This window comes from Giraffa tippelskirchi, chromosome X (genome assembly GCF_054371585.1).
Source record: "Giraffa tippelskirchi isolate mGirTip1 chromosome X, T2T-mGirTip1v1.2.pri, whole genome shotgun sequence".
Classification (NCBI taxonomy): domain Eukaryota; kingdom Metazoa; phylum Chordata; class Mammalia; order Artiodactyla; family Giraffidae; genus Giraffa; species Giraffa tippelskirchi.
Window position 1 is genome coordinate 128,126,985 of NC_137289.1, and position 19,461 is coordinate 128,146,445.

The 19,461-nt window shown below is 35.8% G+C and overlaps 1 protein-coding gene across 2 annotated transcripts in view; it reads right to left on the reverse strand.

Annotated features, from left to right (window-relative positions):
* IL1RAPL1 (interleukin 1 receptor accessory protein like 1) overlaps window positions 1–19,461 on the reverse strand; it is a 1,447,392-nt gene that overhangs the window by 316,802 nt on the left and 1,111,129 nt on the right. For both annotated transcript variants that reach the window (XM_081568113.1, XM_081568115.1), the window contains exon 6: window positions 7,914–7,988. In XM_081568113.1, coding sequence (XP_081424239.1) covers window positions 7,914–7,988 — 75 coding nt within the window. The remainder of the gene's footprint in view (window positions 1–7,913; window positions 7,989–19,461) is intronic.

Sequence of the window (19,461 nt, forward strand, 5' to 3'; positions counted from 1 at the left end):
TTAGTATGCATATTTTGTTTTTAGACAAGAGATGGGAATTGTCTAAAATATTGTCTATACTATACAATAACAGGCTTACTGAATATAAGCAAGATCAAAGAATATAAGCAAGATCAAACAATCATTGGCATTCAAAATGGATTTCAGAAATCTCATATATACAGCATTCTGTGTGTGTGTGTGTAGCATTAAAATAGCTCAACTTACAGCAGCAAGCATATATAGACCACTTAAACATATACCAGGCAGTGTACTAATCTTTACATGTGTTACTTCATTAAATGCCCATACTAACTCTACAGAGCTAGGTATTATCATGGTATCTTTTTTACTGATTAGGAAAATGAGGACTATTTGTTTAAGATTTCAACAGAAGTATGAGGTAGAGCTGGATTGTCCTGAATTTGGAACCATTGCTATATGCTGCCTCTTTATTGTAAGTAACCAAAATAATAACATGATAATCATCATGATTAATAACAAAAAAGAAAAAAATGATGATGGTGGTGATGATTAGTTTGTTTTTGCAAATTTTATGATATAGAAACATGTAGCCACTTTTGGTCTCTGTTTTCTCGTCGGGTTAAGGAGAAGAATTTGACTTGCTAACTATCAAAGTCCCTCCACTTCATAAAGTTTCAAAATCTAGAAATGTGAAGTTTCACATATCTAGTTTCTCAGTTGACCAAAAACAATCAAAACTGTACTCTTATTGCTGTAGCAGAAGAGCAAGCTACATGATTCATGTTGCTGTCCAACAAACTAGACCAGAACTACACCAGGAGGTGAACATTTCCAAGGATTCTCTGCATTGGTTTTGTGACAACATTCTTTCCTAGACCTTTTTTTTCTTCCTTCCTTTTCTCTCTTTTGGCCCTTTTCCAAAGTAAGAACAAGCAGATTCACTTACAGTTTCTCTATTCCATTTTTCAAGCATTTTTTAAAATGTTTCAATTCACTTCTAAACTTTCAGAAATCAATGGCCCATAGGAGTTGTTCTAACCTTCATCTCCATCTTCTTTGAGTTTCAAGCCTGACCTAGCAGTAGGCCTTGAGCATATAATACTTAAAAAGGAAGTGTGATTTCTGCTTAGCTAGCAGTTTTGTTTTTTTTTTTTAATATATATTTGGCTTGATTTTATTCTGGACTGAGAAACTGCAATAAGACACTTAATATTAAGAATAGTAAGTTATTTTTAAAATAGTGTACGTTTGTTTTCATTGTTGCCACTCAGCTCTTCTTGAGCTTTTTAAAAACAAGCTTATAAAATTTTTAAAGGCTACTTTCCATATACAGTTATTACAAAACATTGACTATATTCCTTGTGTTGTACAATACACCCTTAAGTCTATCTTACATCCAATACTTTGAACCTCCCACTCTCCCATTCCTATATGGCCCCTTCCCCTTTCTCTCCACTGGTAATCACTAGTTGATTCTCTGTATCTCTGGGTCTTTAGTTAGCAATTTTTAAAGCGAACATGCAAAGCTGCATTTTCCCCCAACCTATTCCTCCTCTCTAGCACTAAGGACTCTGATTTTGAGAATCTGCAATATTCTTATCATACATGTTAGGCCATATAATGATCTAAAAATATGAATACCAGTTTCCATTTATCGGTTTACCATTTGTATAAGGATATGACATATTAAATAAACACTAATATGAAAATATCCCTCTTCAGCTTAAAAATCACAATTCTTAAGGTCCTTTTGGTTTCAAAAATAAGATATCAGACCACAACAGCTGTCAAGAGTTATTACTTTCATTCATCTTGGTGCAATAAATTTGTACTGAGTAGAACTGAATGCCATTAGTTTAAATAATTATAACACTACTCTGTATTTGCCTTTACACGCTTTAATCATGATGTCTATTTTCCCAGAAGCTCTAATTTATGTCTAGCAAGTTTTATTTCAGGCAGTAGAACTCCGCTGATGTGCATGTCTTTCTTAAGTGGGCAACAAGTACATCATTTGTCATCTCAAATCAACACTTAGATACAAACGTTTTTATTCATAGTGAAAAGGAAATTTTATGGTGCTTTATATGAGTTTTTCAGTGAAAATGTGGTTTGTACATTCCCCATGGAGCAGTAAAACCAAAGTCAACAGCATTCCATTTACTGATGACAACCAGAAGAGTATTTCCAGATGGAAAAACCCAAACAGTCAAACCTGACTTTCTTACCTCTGGGAAGGAAGGTCATATTTGAATCCGATGCATAACTCAGCCACAAAGTACTCTTTAGCATCAACAGTATCGTGTGTCACTTTCAGAATTAGGTATCAAATTTAACACCTGAATTGTTTTGTTTCTAGGATACTAACATTAAGAACTTCCGTACCTGAGAAAGGAAACAGTCTTCCTAAATAAGTAACTATTGAGATAGTATGTGCCCTGTTTCAAGAAAATAATAGCTATGAAAATATAGACCTAGATAGTAAATGTTAGAGAGCTAATTTTCACTCCATAAAATAATTCCCTATATACTTTTCTTGGATTAAAAACTCAACTAGAATATATGTAATACAACAAATTCCATGCACTATATATATATATGTATATATATATATACAAAGTTCTAGTACATACAAAGGATTGAAGCAGAATATGTTTCAATAACCACTTAGTTTAGCAAGATAGTAAATGAAACATAGTCATGTATGGATGTGAGAGTTGGACCATAAAGAAAGCTGAGTGCCGAAGAACTGACGCTTTCAAACTGTGGTGTTGGAGAAGACTCTTGAGAGTCACTTGGACTGTAAGGAGTCAGTCAAACCAGTCAATCCTACAGGAAATCAACCCTGAATATTCACTGGAAGGACTGATGCCAAAACTGAAGCTCCAAGACTTTGGCCACCTGATGCAAGGAGCTGACTCATTGGAAAAGACCATGGTGCTGGGAAAGGAGAAGGGGGTGACAAGGATGACACGGGTGGATGGCATCACTGACTCAATGGACATGAGTTTGAACAAACTCAGGAAGACAAGTGAAGGACAAGGGAGCCTGGCATGCTACAGTTCATGGGGTTGCAGAGCCAGACATGACTTAGTGACTGAACAACAACAACAAAATGAAACATAAAATTTTCATGACAAAAAGTTTTCCTATTAAATTATCAATCAGGATCTATTATATAATACATGGACATTGTTCCCTCAGTCTGCTTGAAGTTTAAAATTCTGCAAACTATAATATGGTGTTAGTTAAGTCCTAGTGTGACATTTATTTTAATTAGCCTATAGTTAAATTGGATCTAGTCACATGTGTAGTGCGTCCTTTACAAGAACAGACATTTAAAAATTTGAGGTTTCAATATTGTCATCAACCACTTTCCTTGAGATGGCCATGTCTGGTGAAACCTTGTAACTCAGTCTGATACACAAAGTTTCTTTTTAACAAATTTAACAACTGGAAGTGGATATTAAAGAAAAACAACAGCACTGTTGAACAGCTTAATCAGTTCAGTCTCATTTTTTTAACAGAAAATCTGGAGATGTGTATCCTTTGTAACAGGTATACCTTATTGTCAATTAGTATTTATTGACAATCTCTATGCCCAAAGCACATCACAAAACTACCGTGTACTTATATTAAGACACACAGACTCTAGAGGAAATTTTCAATTGAGCATTAAGATAAGCAAAAGAAAAAATGTATGGAGATTGCAGACATTTGATTAAGTTTCTATATTTCTTCAACAATATGGATTAGGTTTATTTGAAACCCTCCAAATGTGGATAATCCTGAAAAAAAGAGGCCACAGTCATACTCAGTGACTGAAAAGAAAGAGCTAAGATGGGGAAGGAAGAAGTGATCCTGATACTTAAAGAAAGTGGCTTTTTGTTTAAGGGCTCTGTGTTATAAAGATATAATATTTTATGCAATGTATCAAAACAATGAAAAGTTATTAAATTCACTAATACTTCTAGTGAGACTCTGTACTTCTCTGGTAAGTATTCTGAAACTATGTATTAAGAAACTTTGAAGAAATTATTTCCTTTTACCCCGTAATTTTCCTTTTAGCAATCTGTCCTGTTGAAATAAGTCAGAAAACATATGGCTAAAGATAACTGTATCATTATTTATGATAATGAAACTTGGAAAAACCCAAATTTCCAGCAATATCTATGAAGTTATGGGACATTTACAAGGATGTCATACAGCCATTAAAGGGGTATTTTCTGAGAATATTTAATAGGAGCAGAATGTTTCTACGGTATAAAGTATAAGAAACACAATTCTTTTCTGTATTTCCTCCAAAGGACTATCTGTAATTAACCTATGAAACTAACCTATAAAGATACTTTTAAAGCAAAAGAAAGCAAAATTTAAATAAAGTACTTCTCATATCTAGATGAGTAATTAATGATAATTTTCAGTAAATTATAAGTTATAAAGTATAATGTGTCTCACTAGGACAAGGATGGAATGAATTTCTACTCTTTGAAAGTCTGGTAATGATTAATATAACATCCTCTGTACTAGAAGTTTTTGAAAATGGGCTCCTGGCCATAAGAAGACCACATCTTTGATTGACATCCTTAGGGCTCAAGTTCAGCAAGACAATGGTGTATGTCCTTTGATTCCTTTGACTATAGCTGCCTGAAAAGAGTAAGTCAGGCTCACCCCCTGGGTTGACCTTCAGAACTGTACAGTGTGATTTCTGGGCCTTTTGCCCAAGAAAGTTCTGTCCACATATTTGCTGATGGCTGAAAGTTATTTAAAAGGGACAGAGTCTTTTTTTTCACATTTAGAAATAACATACAGATGCCACTTATAATCGCTAGCTGTAATTCCATATTGATTGAAATTCAAAACCACCCAATTTACATGTTTTATATGAGTTTAGTTACTATTATATTACTTTTTTCCCAAGTATTTTGAAATTTTTGGTGCCTTTTGCTTTCTGTACTGAAACAGTTTAAATGATCACTATCAGAATCTTTCCAGTTTTGAGAAGATGAAAGAATTAGAAGAAAAGGAAGACGCGAGGGATGTGGAAAGTGAAAGGCAGGCATGGCTAGTAAACAGCAAAGAAAGCAGAATTTGGACATGAAGACGAATCATGCTTTTGTCTAAGTCATTATGAATGTGTTTTATATATTCACACACAAACTGGAGATTTGCTGGCTAGATACATATTTAAACTAGCCAAGATGTTCATGTTAGGTCATCAGACATGTATTAACTCAGCTCTGTGTAATTTCTAATGATTGCTCTTGTAATTAAGGCACATAGTAGTTTTATTCACCACTGAGGTTAACCCTCAATTTAGGACAAGGTTGAGTCAGACCCCTGAGCTCTTGGTCAATGAAACTTTGTTGGAGATTTTTACCTTCTCATGAAAGTTGGCATAACTTACAGGTTCCCTTTCACTGATCCTGGCCACCCTTCTTACTACCCCCCGCCGCCATGACTCTTCACTCAGTTCCCTTCCTTAGGATTTGATAACACATTTTGAGCCTATAGAAAGTAATAGGTTTTTCAGACCTGGAAAAGGCAAAAATCAAACCCCAAAGGAGGTGAAAAATCAAAGTACACCTTGTAGAGAACAAACATATTTTAGGCATCTCGAGTCCTTCCTTTTGTTGGCCCTTAACATTGTTTCCTATTTTCACTTATCCTTGGTGATTATCTGTTCATCTACCTCAATACTATAAAAGCTAAAACACTAAAAGGTAGTTATTTCAAATCAACTGTTGCTCAAAAATTCATGGATTAAGGTTAAATTTCTCAAACTAGTAAGTGATTTATCACATGGAGAACTGGAGTCAGAAAATAAAACAAAAGTTGACTAGAAGAATATAAGTCCCAGGTTGATGTCTATGATTTACTTGGAATTTAAAGTGAGCTCATGTTCCTTTAGACAGTGACAATAAAGGAATTAATTAGAGTATTTTTCTGGAGCATTTTGATAACAGACATGCCCATTTTTCTTCAAACAAATATACAGACACACCTTCTAATCTGCATAAAAATTTTCATATTTTTGATGTGATTTGATTAGTGTTTGTAATTTTTGTTCAAGAAAAGTGATTTTTTTTAAAAAATAGAGCTTTATGAATTATTTATTCCATTTTCTAGAACATTTTAGTAGAAAGCAGGGAACAATCTGACATACTCAAAATTTAGGGAAAATATCAGGAAACTCAATGAGCAGCCATCTTTCATAAAATTATTTGAATTATGTTGTCAGAGATACAATTAATATCACTTTGGCAATGTTCATTACAGATAATTCGTACAATAAACCACTCCTTCTTGGTCCAAGATATTCATAGTTTTGCATAACTCCTTAGAAATACATCTTCGTAGGGGTTACTGAATGGTCTATTTGAATATGGTCACTTATGAAAATTTATATTTCAAAATTTCTTTTCAAAGTAGCAATGATATACCTAATCTAATAATATACCAAATCTAATATACCTCAATATACCATAGCATGCATAAAGAGCACGATACAATTTTAACATGTTTGTTTTATATACAGCATTGCTTTAATGTTGCTTGTGGTCTCCCATCTCAAAATAATGACAATTACAAAACTACTTGCATGTCAGATGGATTTAATCCAAAGGCTTGGGTTTATCAGTAAAGAAACATATTAATGCTCTGACTTGTATAAAAATTACATATGTTCATGCCTAAAAGTTGGTGAATATTTCTAATGTTGGAAATTTGTTGACTACAATTATTTTATAGTGTCTAAAACCATCACCTTACCTTTTTGCACTACAACTTTGGATATGCTATTAGTGAAGATAATCAGATCTGTAATCTTCATTGTGAAGCTGCTGCTGCTAAGTCACTTCAGTCGTGTCCGACTCTGTGCGACCCCATAGACGGCAGACCACCAGGCTCCACCGTCCCTGGGATTCTCCAAGCAAGAACACTGGAGTGGGTTGCCGTTTCCTTCTCCAGTGCATACAGGTTTACAGTTTTGATCTAAATTCTCTCCCCAGTAACAATAACAACACTGATAACGTAAGGGATGGGCAATCAATTTTTTTAGTTGTATTCATTAAATGCATTTCTACTTTCAAACGGTTAATGTAACAAAATATTCCTTAAAAAACATGAATATATGGCTAAAATTTTTGATAATCTTTTTGATAACCTTTTGATAACCTTTTGATAATCTTTTTGATAACCTTTTGATAACCTTTCATAATAAACCACTAAAAGCAAATAATTTTCTGCTAAAGTTTATGATATATATACACATGCATACTATATTTCAAATAAAAAATATAATCGAATGTGCTGTATGTATTTATAAACAAGAGGGGAAATTTCCCATAATTTGGTATAACTGAGTATAGGTAAGTCAGACTAAGAAACTCTAGACTTAACTCTAAGATAAATATGTTAAAATTCAGATTTGTGGACAACTAGATATTTTCACCAAAACATATTCTGTCCATATTCTTCTGTTTCAGTCCTTTAATCAAAAGCCACTTGCTCACATTTTATAAATATATTATCCGTAACTGTAATAGTGTCATTCGTTCTAATGAATCTCTACCCTTTCCCCCAATTTTCAAAAACCATACTTTAATGTATTACTGGGTATTATAAGTCAAATAGTTCCACATTACTTGTTTTAAAACCAATTCAAGCCTTATAAAATGACAAGATAATATCAGCAAAACTCTCAGCCCATCTAATTTCTCAACAACCATCTAAATAATACATGAGATTTCACATCCATATGTCCAACTTGATCCTAATGCAGGCACGGCGGGACGCAATACGCCATGTTTGCTGGTATTTTCTAATTTTGCTCCCTTTAAATGAACATGGGCTTAGCTCAGAGTATTACACCAGGCTGCAATCTAGGCTTAGTAATGGTCAGAATATAACAAGAAAAGTGTACTAACAAGAATTAAGGAATTACTCACCCAGCTGGGTCTCCTGAATCGTCAGTTTGCTTTCCATAGGATACAACAGCTTGGGTGGTTTATCTGTCAGAGGGGCTGAAAAACAATAATAATACAGACTTAGAGTTATACTGCATAAACTGAAGGATAGAACACAGTTTATTTTCATAAATATTTCTCATTCTCTGAGTAGTGTGTCAAAGCATTTTACCAGGTAGTGACTTACATATTGCAAGTAGTACCTTCAGGCAAGCTGAAAAGCTATTAGATTATACATGAGTCAAATATAACACTACCAAATTGACAGTCACATGAGACTGCTGAAGTACAGAATCAAGATTGCTCAGACCTTATGAATAAATGATTGCACTTTACCAAATATTTTAACCTGTACCATGTTTTCCTTTTTGAAGGGTACCCTACATTTTCTGTGTCAATTAAAGATACACATGATAACTGTATCATGCATTTCAATGACTTTGGGGGGCATAATATTGTCTATTTCTTCTTAATCCCATTCTTGGATTCCCTACTCTGGATCACATTGCCTCAAAATCCATAATTTAGTAATTAGATTAAGTATTTCTCACATATATCTCCTATAAATGAAACAGAAATGTGGCATTACATTACTACAAGTACAAGCTGCATACTCCAACATGCACATAAATACTCACCTAGTTATGTTTTAAATGATACTTTCATTTAGTCAGAATCCTTTATTGCTATTATCTGTGACACTTTATAGTACTTATTGCTAATTTGCATGATATACTGTCTGATTTTTAGCTTCTACACATTACTGCTCTGTGCACTTATCAGTCTATCAATGATCAGCACACAGATCTAAGAGTGGGCTATTAAGCATCTCGAAGATAGGTTTCCCACTGCATACTTCATCCTGAGCTAAACTAGACAATCTGGACTTTAGGCAAATAGTCAAGGATCCTTCATTAAAGACTCCCTGCTCACCCTCTCAGACTAAAAAAGCCTGCCAGGTCCCTGTGAAATCTGCCACTGCAACTTCTACTCTGTAGGAAGTACAGAAATGACCAATTAAGGGTTGCTGAAATTGGCTGAAAAATTAAATGATTTTGCATTGAGGGCTTTCTTCCTTCCTTGCCAGGAGGACATGCCAGTGTGGTTGATAACTGGAAGGTTGATCTAGATAGCAGTGCCCCGAGTCAACCACATATCCTCCTCACCAGAGGATTCAAGAATTCAATCTGCTTTGGCAGCTCACAGCGCTCTGTCTTTCACAGAAAACACAGTCAGTGCAAATGGATGATGCATCCTAACTCAGAAAAACAGGGATGAGTTTTAAGAGTCCTGGTTTGGAAGACCAACCTCACATAGGATCAACAGCTTTTGTTCATAACTAATTGAATGCATTATTCATCTTCATTAATATTTAACACCGGGCTGGGAAGGAAGGGGGAGGAAAGCTGGGGTAATACGATGAGATAAATCACTTTGAAATTCTTCTCGAAGATTTGACATCACTCTGATTAACCTTAAACACTAGTATTTCTTGCCTAAAGTGATCTTAACAGATTTTTATTCTCCTATCAGCTAAATAAGTCGATTATTCACTGAATGTTGGCAAAGCAGTTCACCATTATAGGTTAAAAAAGCCACAGGTCCTAGGCTATGGTTATCAAATAATTTCAGTAAACTTTGAAAGCAACTATGGCAGGGAAGCCTGGTGTGCTGCAGTCCATGGGGTTGCAAAGAGTTGGACACGACTGAGCAACTGAACTGAACTGACTGATGGCATAAAAATAACCAGTTTATTCAGTAAACTAACTCAGTTTAGAAAAGCTTGTGATTGTGTAGTTACAAGTAGACAATTCAGCAGTTACAGTAAGTAGCTGAGAAAAATATTCTCTGTTCAAACACACCCCAGACTAATTTATCTGTAGAAAAAGATAATAAAATCCCCATGTAGGACATTAGTTCAGAAGTATAAAATGGTTGTATGGTTCTCCATTCCAATTCACCACCCACCGCATGGCATAGTACTGCATCATTAAGACCTTTTTATATTATCCTTATGGGACAACTCCAAGTTAGCAGAGGAATCATAGAATGCTCAAGCCAGAGAAAACTCTAAGCTTATTAAATTTTTTGATTTTTAAATTGTGTTCCCTAAAGCCCTATGGTTTCCATAGCATCCCTCTGGGCAGATGAAATGCAGACAGAGATAAGGGGTGGACTGGGAGTTGACTTCATCCTTGTTGTGCCACCTACTCCTCTCTTGACAAAAATATCTCTGCTTTTATTTATCTTACACATCAGTATTTTGTCCAAAAAAGTCCAATCAAACTTAACTGATGTACTGTATACTGGGCGCTGTTACGCGCTAAGCATTGTGACAGGGGCTTTGGAATAGATTTGGTTTCTGCCTTTACCTCTTATAGTAATTAGAAGTTAAAAAAATGGTGATAGTGGAAAAATTCTGAGCTGAGTCAATTCTCTTGTTTAAGAGATCAATGATCTGACGTGCGAAAAGCACAAGCGGTGTGCCAAAGGTGACAGAGCAAAGACTAGCTAGAGTCCTTGCTAGAACTTTGCCTCTCAGTTCTTTATCACCTGATCCTTGAAAATTCCATCAAGCAACTACTACAGCCCTGCTCCGTATTTCCCTCAAGGTGTGAGCAATCTGTTAGGAGAGCAAAAACATGCAAATAAGTGACCTACTACAGCAGGGCACTCATATTGTGCAATCTGTCATCTCGATGTTTTGATATTATGCTATAAAAGGGTATCATTTAGGCATGTTTCTTGTATGATTCACTTGTCTTTGATAAAAGTGAACTGAATCTATCAGAGAGCACAACAACTGACCTCAGATCTGACACGTGGCTGTGAAATGGGAGGACCATTAAAGCTAAAATATATCTCCACAGTCATTTGAGGGTGACCAATTGTGCTGCCACAAAGAAACAAAATGTGCTGAATTATCCATTATTAGAATGTTCCTGACACTTTATGGTGTTTAATAAATATTAGTTGAATCGAAGTGATAGAACTAGCAAACAAATGCAGGAATGGTAATGAGCAAACAAAATGACCACATGCACACGAACACAAAGCCCTCTTCATTTTCTGCTTGGGCAAAAGCAGGACTGGAAGGAAACTCAAACAAACTAGTTCAATAAAAAAAAAAGTAATAAGCATTAGACCATGACTAGACCAACTGACATTTTATTGTCAAGAAAAAAAACTTGCCTTTGGGGGCATTTTCTTTCTCTCCTTTCTCTCTCTCTCTCTCTCTCTCTCACACACACACATAAAGGTGAAATCATTGAAAAAATAATGCAAGTCTGACAGTAGTGATATGAAGCACAGGTTGATTTCAAATCTTAATCACATTTTTCTATGAAAAAAATATAGAACAGGTACAGTAGAGATGTTTCTCTGGATAATTATGCATTGAAATATTTATACGCATCCACCAAAAAATATATTTTCAGACTCTCATTTTATTTTTCAGAACACCCCACTGACAACATTAAAGATAACATAGTTATTTTAAAATAAAAATTATTTTTATTTTAAAATTAAAATCTTTATTTTAGAATAAAAAGTCTTTTACAGAGTTATTAATATGTCCCAATTGACAAATCATTCTTCAGAGTAGAAGGGAAATTTTAAAGAACATTTGTGCTGCTTACCAGCTGCTAGTTAAACATCTAGAAGCTGGTATACACAAAGTTGTATATAGGAATAATTTCTGTGTTAACATTCCACGAATAATTATGAAGAGATGAAGTTTCTCTCTTTTTTCCCCATGCCATGTACACTTGGGTTATGGAATAACAAAAAAATAGGATCCCGTATTCCAAAGCAAAAGTAACAAGAGACCAGGGTAATGAGGCCAGTATTCTCAAATTTTTCTAACAATCTTAAAGAGAAGAAAAGTACGAAATATTTAGAATGAGTGGATCTTTGTTTTGACATCCCTCTAAAATTTATTTTCAGTCCCCCAAATACTATTGAGAACAATCAATACCTCTTGGATACTTAAAATTGTCCTACCATAAAAATCTGTTCTTTCAAAATCACAGATACTTTTCAAAATGTATTTTAAGTAGTGCCTTCTCTGCTTTGTTTCTTAGAAGCATTATGGTGGAGTAAGAAAGATAATACACATCATTTTCAGGGAGACATGAGTCTAGTAATTTCTGATTCTGCCCGGTTGGCTTGGCAAGTTAGAGAATTTATTTAAGCTCTCTGAGTCTCAGTCTCCTTATATATAAAATGTGATATTTTCCCCTTATGGCTTGGTGTGAGGATTAAAAAGGATAACAGATTAAATGCTTTGATATACTAGATGGAAAATACATGATGATACCCGTCAAAGTTTGGGACAGTAGCATTTAGCATTCTTTGTAGCCGGAGAAGAAAAATATTATTGTCTGTAAAATAATGAAGTAGAGAATTAGCTAATTCAAAAGAGTTCAAAAGACATTTAGATTCTGACTATAAGAATCATAAAAAAAAAAAAAAAGAATCAGGAATATTTCCTGCATTAGTTTCAAGAGCAGGAGAACTGGTCCATCTTCAAAAACAATTTAACAAAGGCATTTTGAAGACTTTTGGATGTGCAAGCAATGTACTGGGAATATAAAGGACTCAAAGATAAAATTCAGCTTTTAACTCTTACAGAGCTTACAACCTAGATAAATAAATAAAATATAACTCCACGACTCAATTTCAAGTGCCTTTTTGAAGTACCTGCGAATAACAAGTACTACATATAAAAAGACCAATAAGGCATGGAGTTCTACATAAGAATGTATGAAATGAGGACACCTATGAGGCATTGTGATGAGCGCTATGCTGCTGCGCAGCTTAGTCACTTCAGTCGTGTCCAACTCTTTGCCACCCCATGGACTGCAGCCCGCCAGTCTCCCCTGTCCATGGGATTCTCTAGGCAAGAGTACTACAGTGGGTTGCCATGCCCTCCTTCAGGGGATCTTCCTGACCCAGGGAGCGAACTCCGGTCTCCTACATTGCAGGCAGATTCTTTACCACTGAGCCACCAGGGAAACCCCATGATGAGCGCTATGAAGTGAAAGTGAAAGTCGCTCAGTCGTGTCTGACTCTTTTCGACCCCATGGACTATACAGTCCAGGGAATTCTCCAGGCCAGAATACTGGAGTGGGTAGACTTTTCCTTTTCCAGAGGATCTTCCCCACCCAGGGATCAAACCCAGGTCTCTTGCATTGCAAGCAGGTTCTTTACCAGCTGAGCCACCAGGAAAGCCCCGTGATGAGTGCTATACTCAGAAGTAATTCCTTTATGACCCTATTTAAATCTACCAACTAAATATGGTCATGAAACAATACTCACAGATTTATTCAGCTGACAATAAAACATGCTCTGTGGCAAACCCACCAACAGGCTCCATATTACAATGGGGTTTTTTCAGCTTGCTTTGTTGTCTGCATGTACTTTTTTATCTTAAAGACTTGACAAACAACTGCCTATTTTCCTAGCAAGTCAAAGGAACATGAACTACTCATAGAACTTCAATGGCTCAAAATGGGATTTCAGTTCTGCTTTCTTTGGTCTGGAATGTTTGAGCATTATTAATTCTTAACAGTGGAGCACAGCAGTTGTGAGAAATACAGCAAGTAGACACCACCTTGTGTTCCTGGAAGAATAAAAATGAAAGGCTCGGAGAGAATATCCATGTATACTAGGTGAAGCTATCTGGGGGAAGAGAGGTTCTTTACTCCTCACTTATGTCCAAAGCATCAGGATTGGCAAAATGTATCCTTTCTGTTGCAAACAATTATGTTAACTCCCAGGGGTGCCATGGAGCCTCAAAAACCTCAGAGCACAAGGAGTGACAAAGCAAGGGAGCAGAGAGTGCAGGGAGAGCAGTTTATGAATAAACTAACACCATATACGTGATAACCTTGATCTCCGAGTCATGTCAAAGTGATAAAGCAAATGCTCCCAAGGTGGAACTCTTACTATATCTATCAGAATGCATGTATTCAGGAAAATCAAAAGTTAATTTGACTAGCTTTGATACTTGATATTTTATTCATATAGTTTGATAAGTGTTGCTTATAATGCAAATTAAAAACACGTTCATTCATTCATTCAACAAATATTTTTAATGCATCTCCTCTTTGCCAGAAAGTTCTCTAGTTATCAGGGGATATGACAGTGAATCAGCCAGACACAACTCCTGCTCTCATGGAGCCTACATTCCAGTGAGGGAGATGGAAAATACACATGTAAATGAATGTATGCATAACCTAATATCGGGTAGTTCTAAGTACTACAAAAACTAAAGCAGCCAAAAGGAAAGAGACTAATGTAGGCGCTGTTGTAGAGGAATGTCAGGAAAGCTGGTTTTGAAGATCATTTGAAGCAGATCTATGTGATAGGAGGAAACCAGCCATGGAAAGGACCTGGAGGAAAATTATGGCAGGCAGAGGGAAGAGCAAGTGCAAAGGCCATGAAATGGGCATGCGCTTGGCATGTTTGAGGGAAGGCACAGATCATTCTAGTTATCCTGACAAAAGGAAGGAGTGGCAACGAGTTCTGAGACAGCCATACACCAATTCAGGCATGGCCTTGTAGAACACGGAAAAGAATGGGGTTCTATTCTAAACGTAATGCGATTGCATTGGAGATTTTTGGAAAGAGTGAATGGTAGCATTTATATGCCCAAAATATCATTCTGGCACCTTGGTGTTCACGTCTAGAAGGATGGAGTAGTGTGGAGGCAGAAGGCAGAATGGAGGCAGGAAAACCAGTGATGAGGGTTTGAAGCAATACAATGACTGCTGATGATATGTTGCTGTTGGTGGTAAAAATGGTAGGGTTTTGTTCCTTGAACTATCTATTTGGTAGGCAGAGTTAAAATTTTCTGATGGATTTGATATGGAATGTAAATGAAAATCTAGGCATTAAGCGGGGGGGCGGGAGGGGGGTCCCAAGATATGCGCTTGAGCAAACACATGAAGGGCAGTGTCATTTAATGATATGGAAGGAAGGACAAGAGTGGCAGTTTAAGAAGGTAGTAGGAATCAAGAGACACATTTTATAAATCAATTCAGTCACAGCCCATTATCCAAAGAGGGTAGAGAATTTTCCTATTGATCAATGATTTATATTTTGAAAAAGCAAGCCACTCACTGACAACTCATCTTCTCCTTCTGGTCCCCCAGAGGATTGAGAAAATGACCTTAAAAAGTTCCATGTTTCAAGCTGATGCCATATTCATTTATCATGAGATAAACTTTGGCTAATCTCTATTTTCCCTTGCTTTAACATCATTCATGAAAAATGATATACCAGCAAATTCATTTTTGACTAATAGAATCATGACCATGCTGAGCCAAGATACGAAGAACAATTCTCTAGTATTTCCCTGGTTCAATATGTGGCACATATTTAATCAGAAAATTTAATATCATACATAATTTAGTAAGTGAAGAGGAACTAAAGAGCCTCTTGATGAGGGTGAAAGAGGTGAGTGAAAAAGCTGGCTTAAAACTCAACATTCAAAAAATGAAGATGATGGCATCCAGTCCCATCACTTCATGGCAAATAGAAAAAGTAGAAACGGTGAGAGATTTTATTTTCTTGGGCTCAAGAATCATTGCAGATGGTGACTGCAGCCACTAAATTAAAAGATGCTTGCTCCTTGGAAGGAAAACTATGACAAACCTAGACAGCATATTAAAAAGCAGAGACATCACTTTGCTGACAAAAGTCTGTATAGTCAAAGCTATGGTTTTTCCAGGAGTCATGTACGAGCGTGAGAGTTGGACCATAAAGAAGGCTGAGAACCAAAGAATTGATGCTTTCAAATTGTGATGCTGGAGAAGACTCTTGAGAGTCCCTTGGGCAACAAGGAGTAATCAATCCTAACAATATCAACCCTGAATTTTCATTGGAAGGACCGATGCTTAAGCTGAAGCTCCAATACTTTGGCCACCTGATGCAAAGAACCAACTCATTGGAAAAGACCCTGATGCTGGAAAAGACTGAGGGCAAGAGCAGAAGGGGGTGGCAGAGATTGAGATGGTTAGACAGCATCACTGACTCAATGGACATGAATTTACGAATTTGAGCAAACTCCGGGGGATAGTGAAGGACAGGGAAGCCTGGAGTGCTGCAGTCCACGGGCTTGCAAAGAGTCGGACATGACTTAGTAACTGAACAACAACAACAACAAACTGCAAAGTATTAACAAAGACGTTATGGGATTTATATTTCATCACTTTCCATTATCTTGAACCTCCCAGGGAACATAAACAGTGAAAGATTATCTTCATTCAATAATTATTTTTAAAATAGAATCACTAAAGAACATCATAGGAAAAGTTAACTAACATGGAGCTAATGTTAGGGCTCAGGTTCTCTCTTCATTTGTCACCTTCTACAGTTATCTGTTAAGCCTCAACTTACCAGATTTCATTATTGGCCGCCCCACTTGTTGCACCCAGACTCATAGCTGATTCTAGAACTTCTTCCAGTCACCCACTACACTACACCATGATTCTGACCGAATGAGCTGAGAGTAATATGGAGGGCAAACAAAAGAGAACATAGGTAGGTAGAATAAAGGTGGTTTAATATTTTTATTTTTAAAACAACTGCTGCTGTGAATTTTGCATAAATGTTGCGAGGCTAATTTTTAAGTGAATGCATGACTAATTTCAACCCTCCTAAATAAATTTGTGTGTAGTCAAAACTAAAGCAAAAAAATGGTGAGAAAAAGTAAACAAAACATAATTATCTGTAGAAATTATGATGAACCCAAGGAAAAGAATGCTGATTGATATAATAGCTATAATCAAGTAGGTAAGCATGCCAACTACTGTTTTCACTTCTGTTGACAGGCAAGGAAAGAATTAATGGTCACCAATTAGCTTCTAGGGACAACAGTCAATTCCAAAAAATTATGTCCTGTAAGTGAAAGTATCTCTTCCCCAGCAATGAGAAGAAGCAAAATTATCATAGCATATCATTTTTTTCTTTTTCTATTAGTAGATAAAAGGCCCTCAAGAAATGAAAATACTAAATCCCAGACTGTCTGGAAATGCTTATTAAGGGAAATTGTGGAATACACAAAAGGCATCATGTTACTACTGAAAGTCAGAAAGTATTTTATTCTCTGCTTATTTATTCACAGTAAGACATCACATTTCCAGAGTATAGTGTAATGTAATTTAATGTCCTTCCAAATTATCTCAGGTTGGTTTGTTATATTACACTTCAATGTAGAAGAATTTCTAGAAATTTTTTGTAAGTGGCAAGGAGGAGTTAGCCAGGGATTAAAAAAATGTAGTCCATGTAATATCTCAATTTAGCATTAAAAATTAACAGAGCATACTTCACTTAATTTTATTCACAACCTATTAAATTGATGTGTAAGCTGGAACTCTCAGCATAAATTTAAGGCCTTTAAGACACAAGAATATAAATATAAGATTGCAAATAAGCATATGTGTAGGAAAAATTAACACATGGTATTTTGGGGTGTGCAGTTACATTATTTCATTTGATCATCCATTTCCTACCATGAAAAAGTCTAGAAGCTTCCCCCCAAACCAACAGCCAGTGAGGACAGATGCCAAGATCTGAACCTATGTCATCTGATTTTAATGGTCACATGTTTCCCATTTCTGTAGTCTGCTTTCCAACATTTGTGATTTCTAATGTAGTTTGTATTAGACACCTTATTGTTTTTCTGGAGAGTCTGATGATGTGGGGCAGACTGGGGGAAACATGTTGATACATTTTGGAAACAGAGAGAAGGAAAGGTCTGTCTTAGAACTAAACTGTACTTCACAATCATGAAGCTTTTACTGTAGAATTTAAATAAGCCTAACACTTATTTCTTAAGATTAGAAAGGAGGGTTAATGTCTATCATTAGCTCTCATAAGTAGAACCCTTTAATGATTACAGAACTTGCAGATGACATACAGTTTCAGGCTCTCATTATGACAGTGGACCAAAAAAAAAAAGGGGAAGCATTCTAGAAATCCTACTAAAATTGCTACCAAAGGGAAAATGAACCTTAATAAGTATATTCTCCAGTACAATCCAAGGTCTATAAATATGAACTAAAATCTTAAAATTTTTGTAGTAATTGTATAAATATTAGAGACTTCCTTTAGAGTGACATTTCATAACCACTCATATCCTGTAACAAATAACATCACTTTTGCATAAAATGTGGAAATACAAATTAAATAAACAATTCTACTATTACTGAATTGCACTCTTCTAGATGAATTAAGTTTCAGTGGTGATCAGCTTCCTATGGGGCAATAACAGTAGATTTGTCAAATATTCATGAATATTCAACTTCTGCAACTGGCTTTAATTTTCTTGACCTCTGTCAATGATAAGGTTGCATAGGCAGACAGCACAGATTCCTCTGATAGTCCAATCCAATTTCTATACAGTTGGAATCCCCCAATTCTAATATAATAGTAATAGAAACACTGAATACTAAGTTACAGGCTGACTGTGACAGCTAATGACATGACTGTTAAAGAAATATGCCTACAGATAATTAGCCTCTCTCCCTCCCTCCCTTTCTTCCTTCTTCTTCCCTTCTTTCTGTTTACCTTCCCTAATGGCACTCCACTCCAGTACTCTTGCCTGGAAAATCCCATGGACAGAGGAGCCTGGTAGGCTACAGTCCATGGGGTCGCAAAGAGTTGGACACGACTGAGTGACTTCACTTTCCCTTCATCTTCCTTTCCTTCTTTTCTACCTTCTCTTCTCCCTCCCTCCCTGCTTTCATATCATATTTCCTCCTTTCCCAAGAAATCCATCTGGAAGGCAGACTGAAAGGAAAGCATTTTGTTTTCTCTATTGTGGTTACAGTGCAAAAACAGAAACCTAAATTTCCATTCATTCATTTATTCGGCTATAACTTACTTGCCTACACAATCACCATTTTTTCCTATTTAGACTGTTATCATTCATTCAAGTAACACTGTTGGGAATTATCTTTTTCGCAGAGATCATTTTATAAAAAATGGTTATTTATCAAATAATAACCTCCTACCTAAAAGGATTTTAAGCAGCTTCAATGATGTCTAAACGCTTACTCAAGAGCTCCTTTGGCAGTTTTCTATTGTTTCATAAAAGAAAAGTCTATCACAAGTCATTAAAAACGTGATTACCACGAAAAACAATCCAAGAAAGAAAAGCATGCCTATGAGCAATAAGATCAGGCACTCTTTAAATAAAACTTGCTATTCAAATCTAATTATGCTGCAAATGCTGTTATATTACTTTTGCTATCAGTGTATAGCCAAGAGTTACTTGGCAGCAAATGGGGGTTAGTCATTTTAAGAATTTTCCTTTCAGCAATGCAGGAACAAACTGCAAATTTGTTCTTAGTTGCATCGAACACTACTCATATCCTCAAAAGAAAAGAAAATAAGAACCAAAACAAAAGCCTGTTACAAACAACAATATCCACAAGATGTTGATAATTACTGTAACTGAGTGATGGGTACATGGAATTTCATTCTGCTACTCTATTTTTGTGTCTATTATGCTTGAAATTAT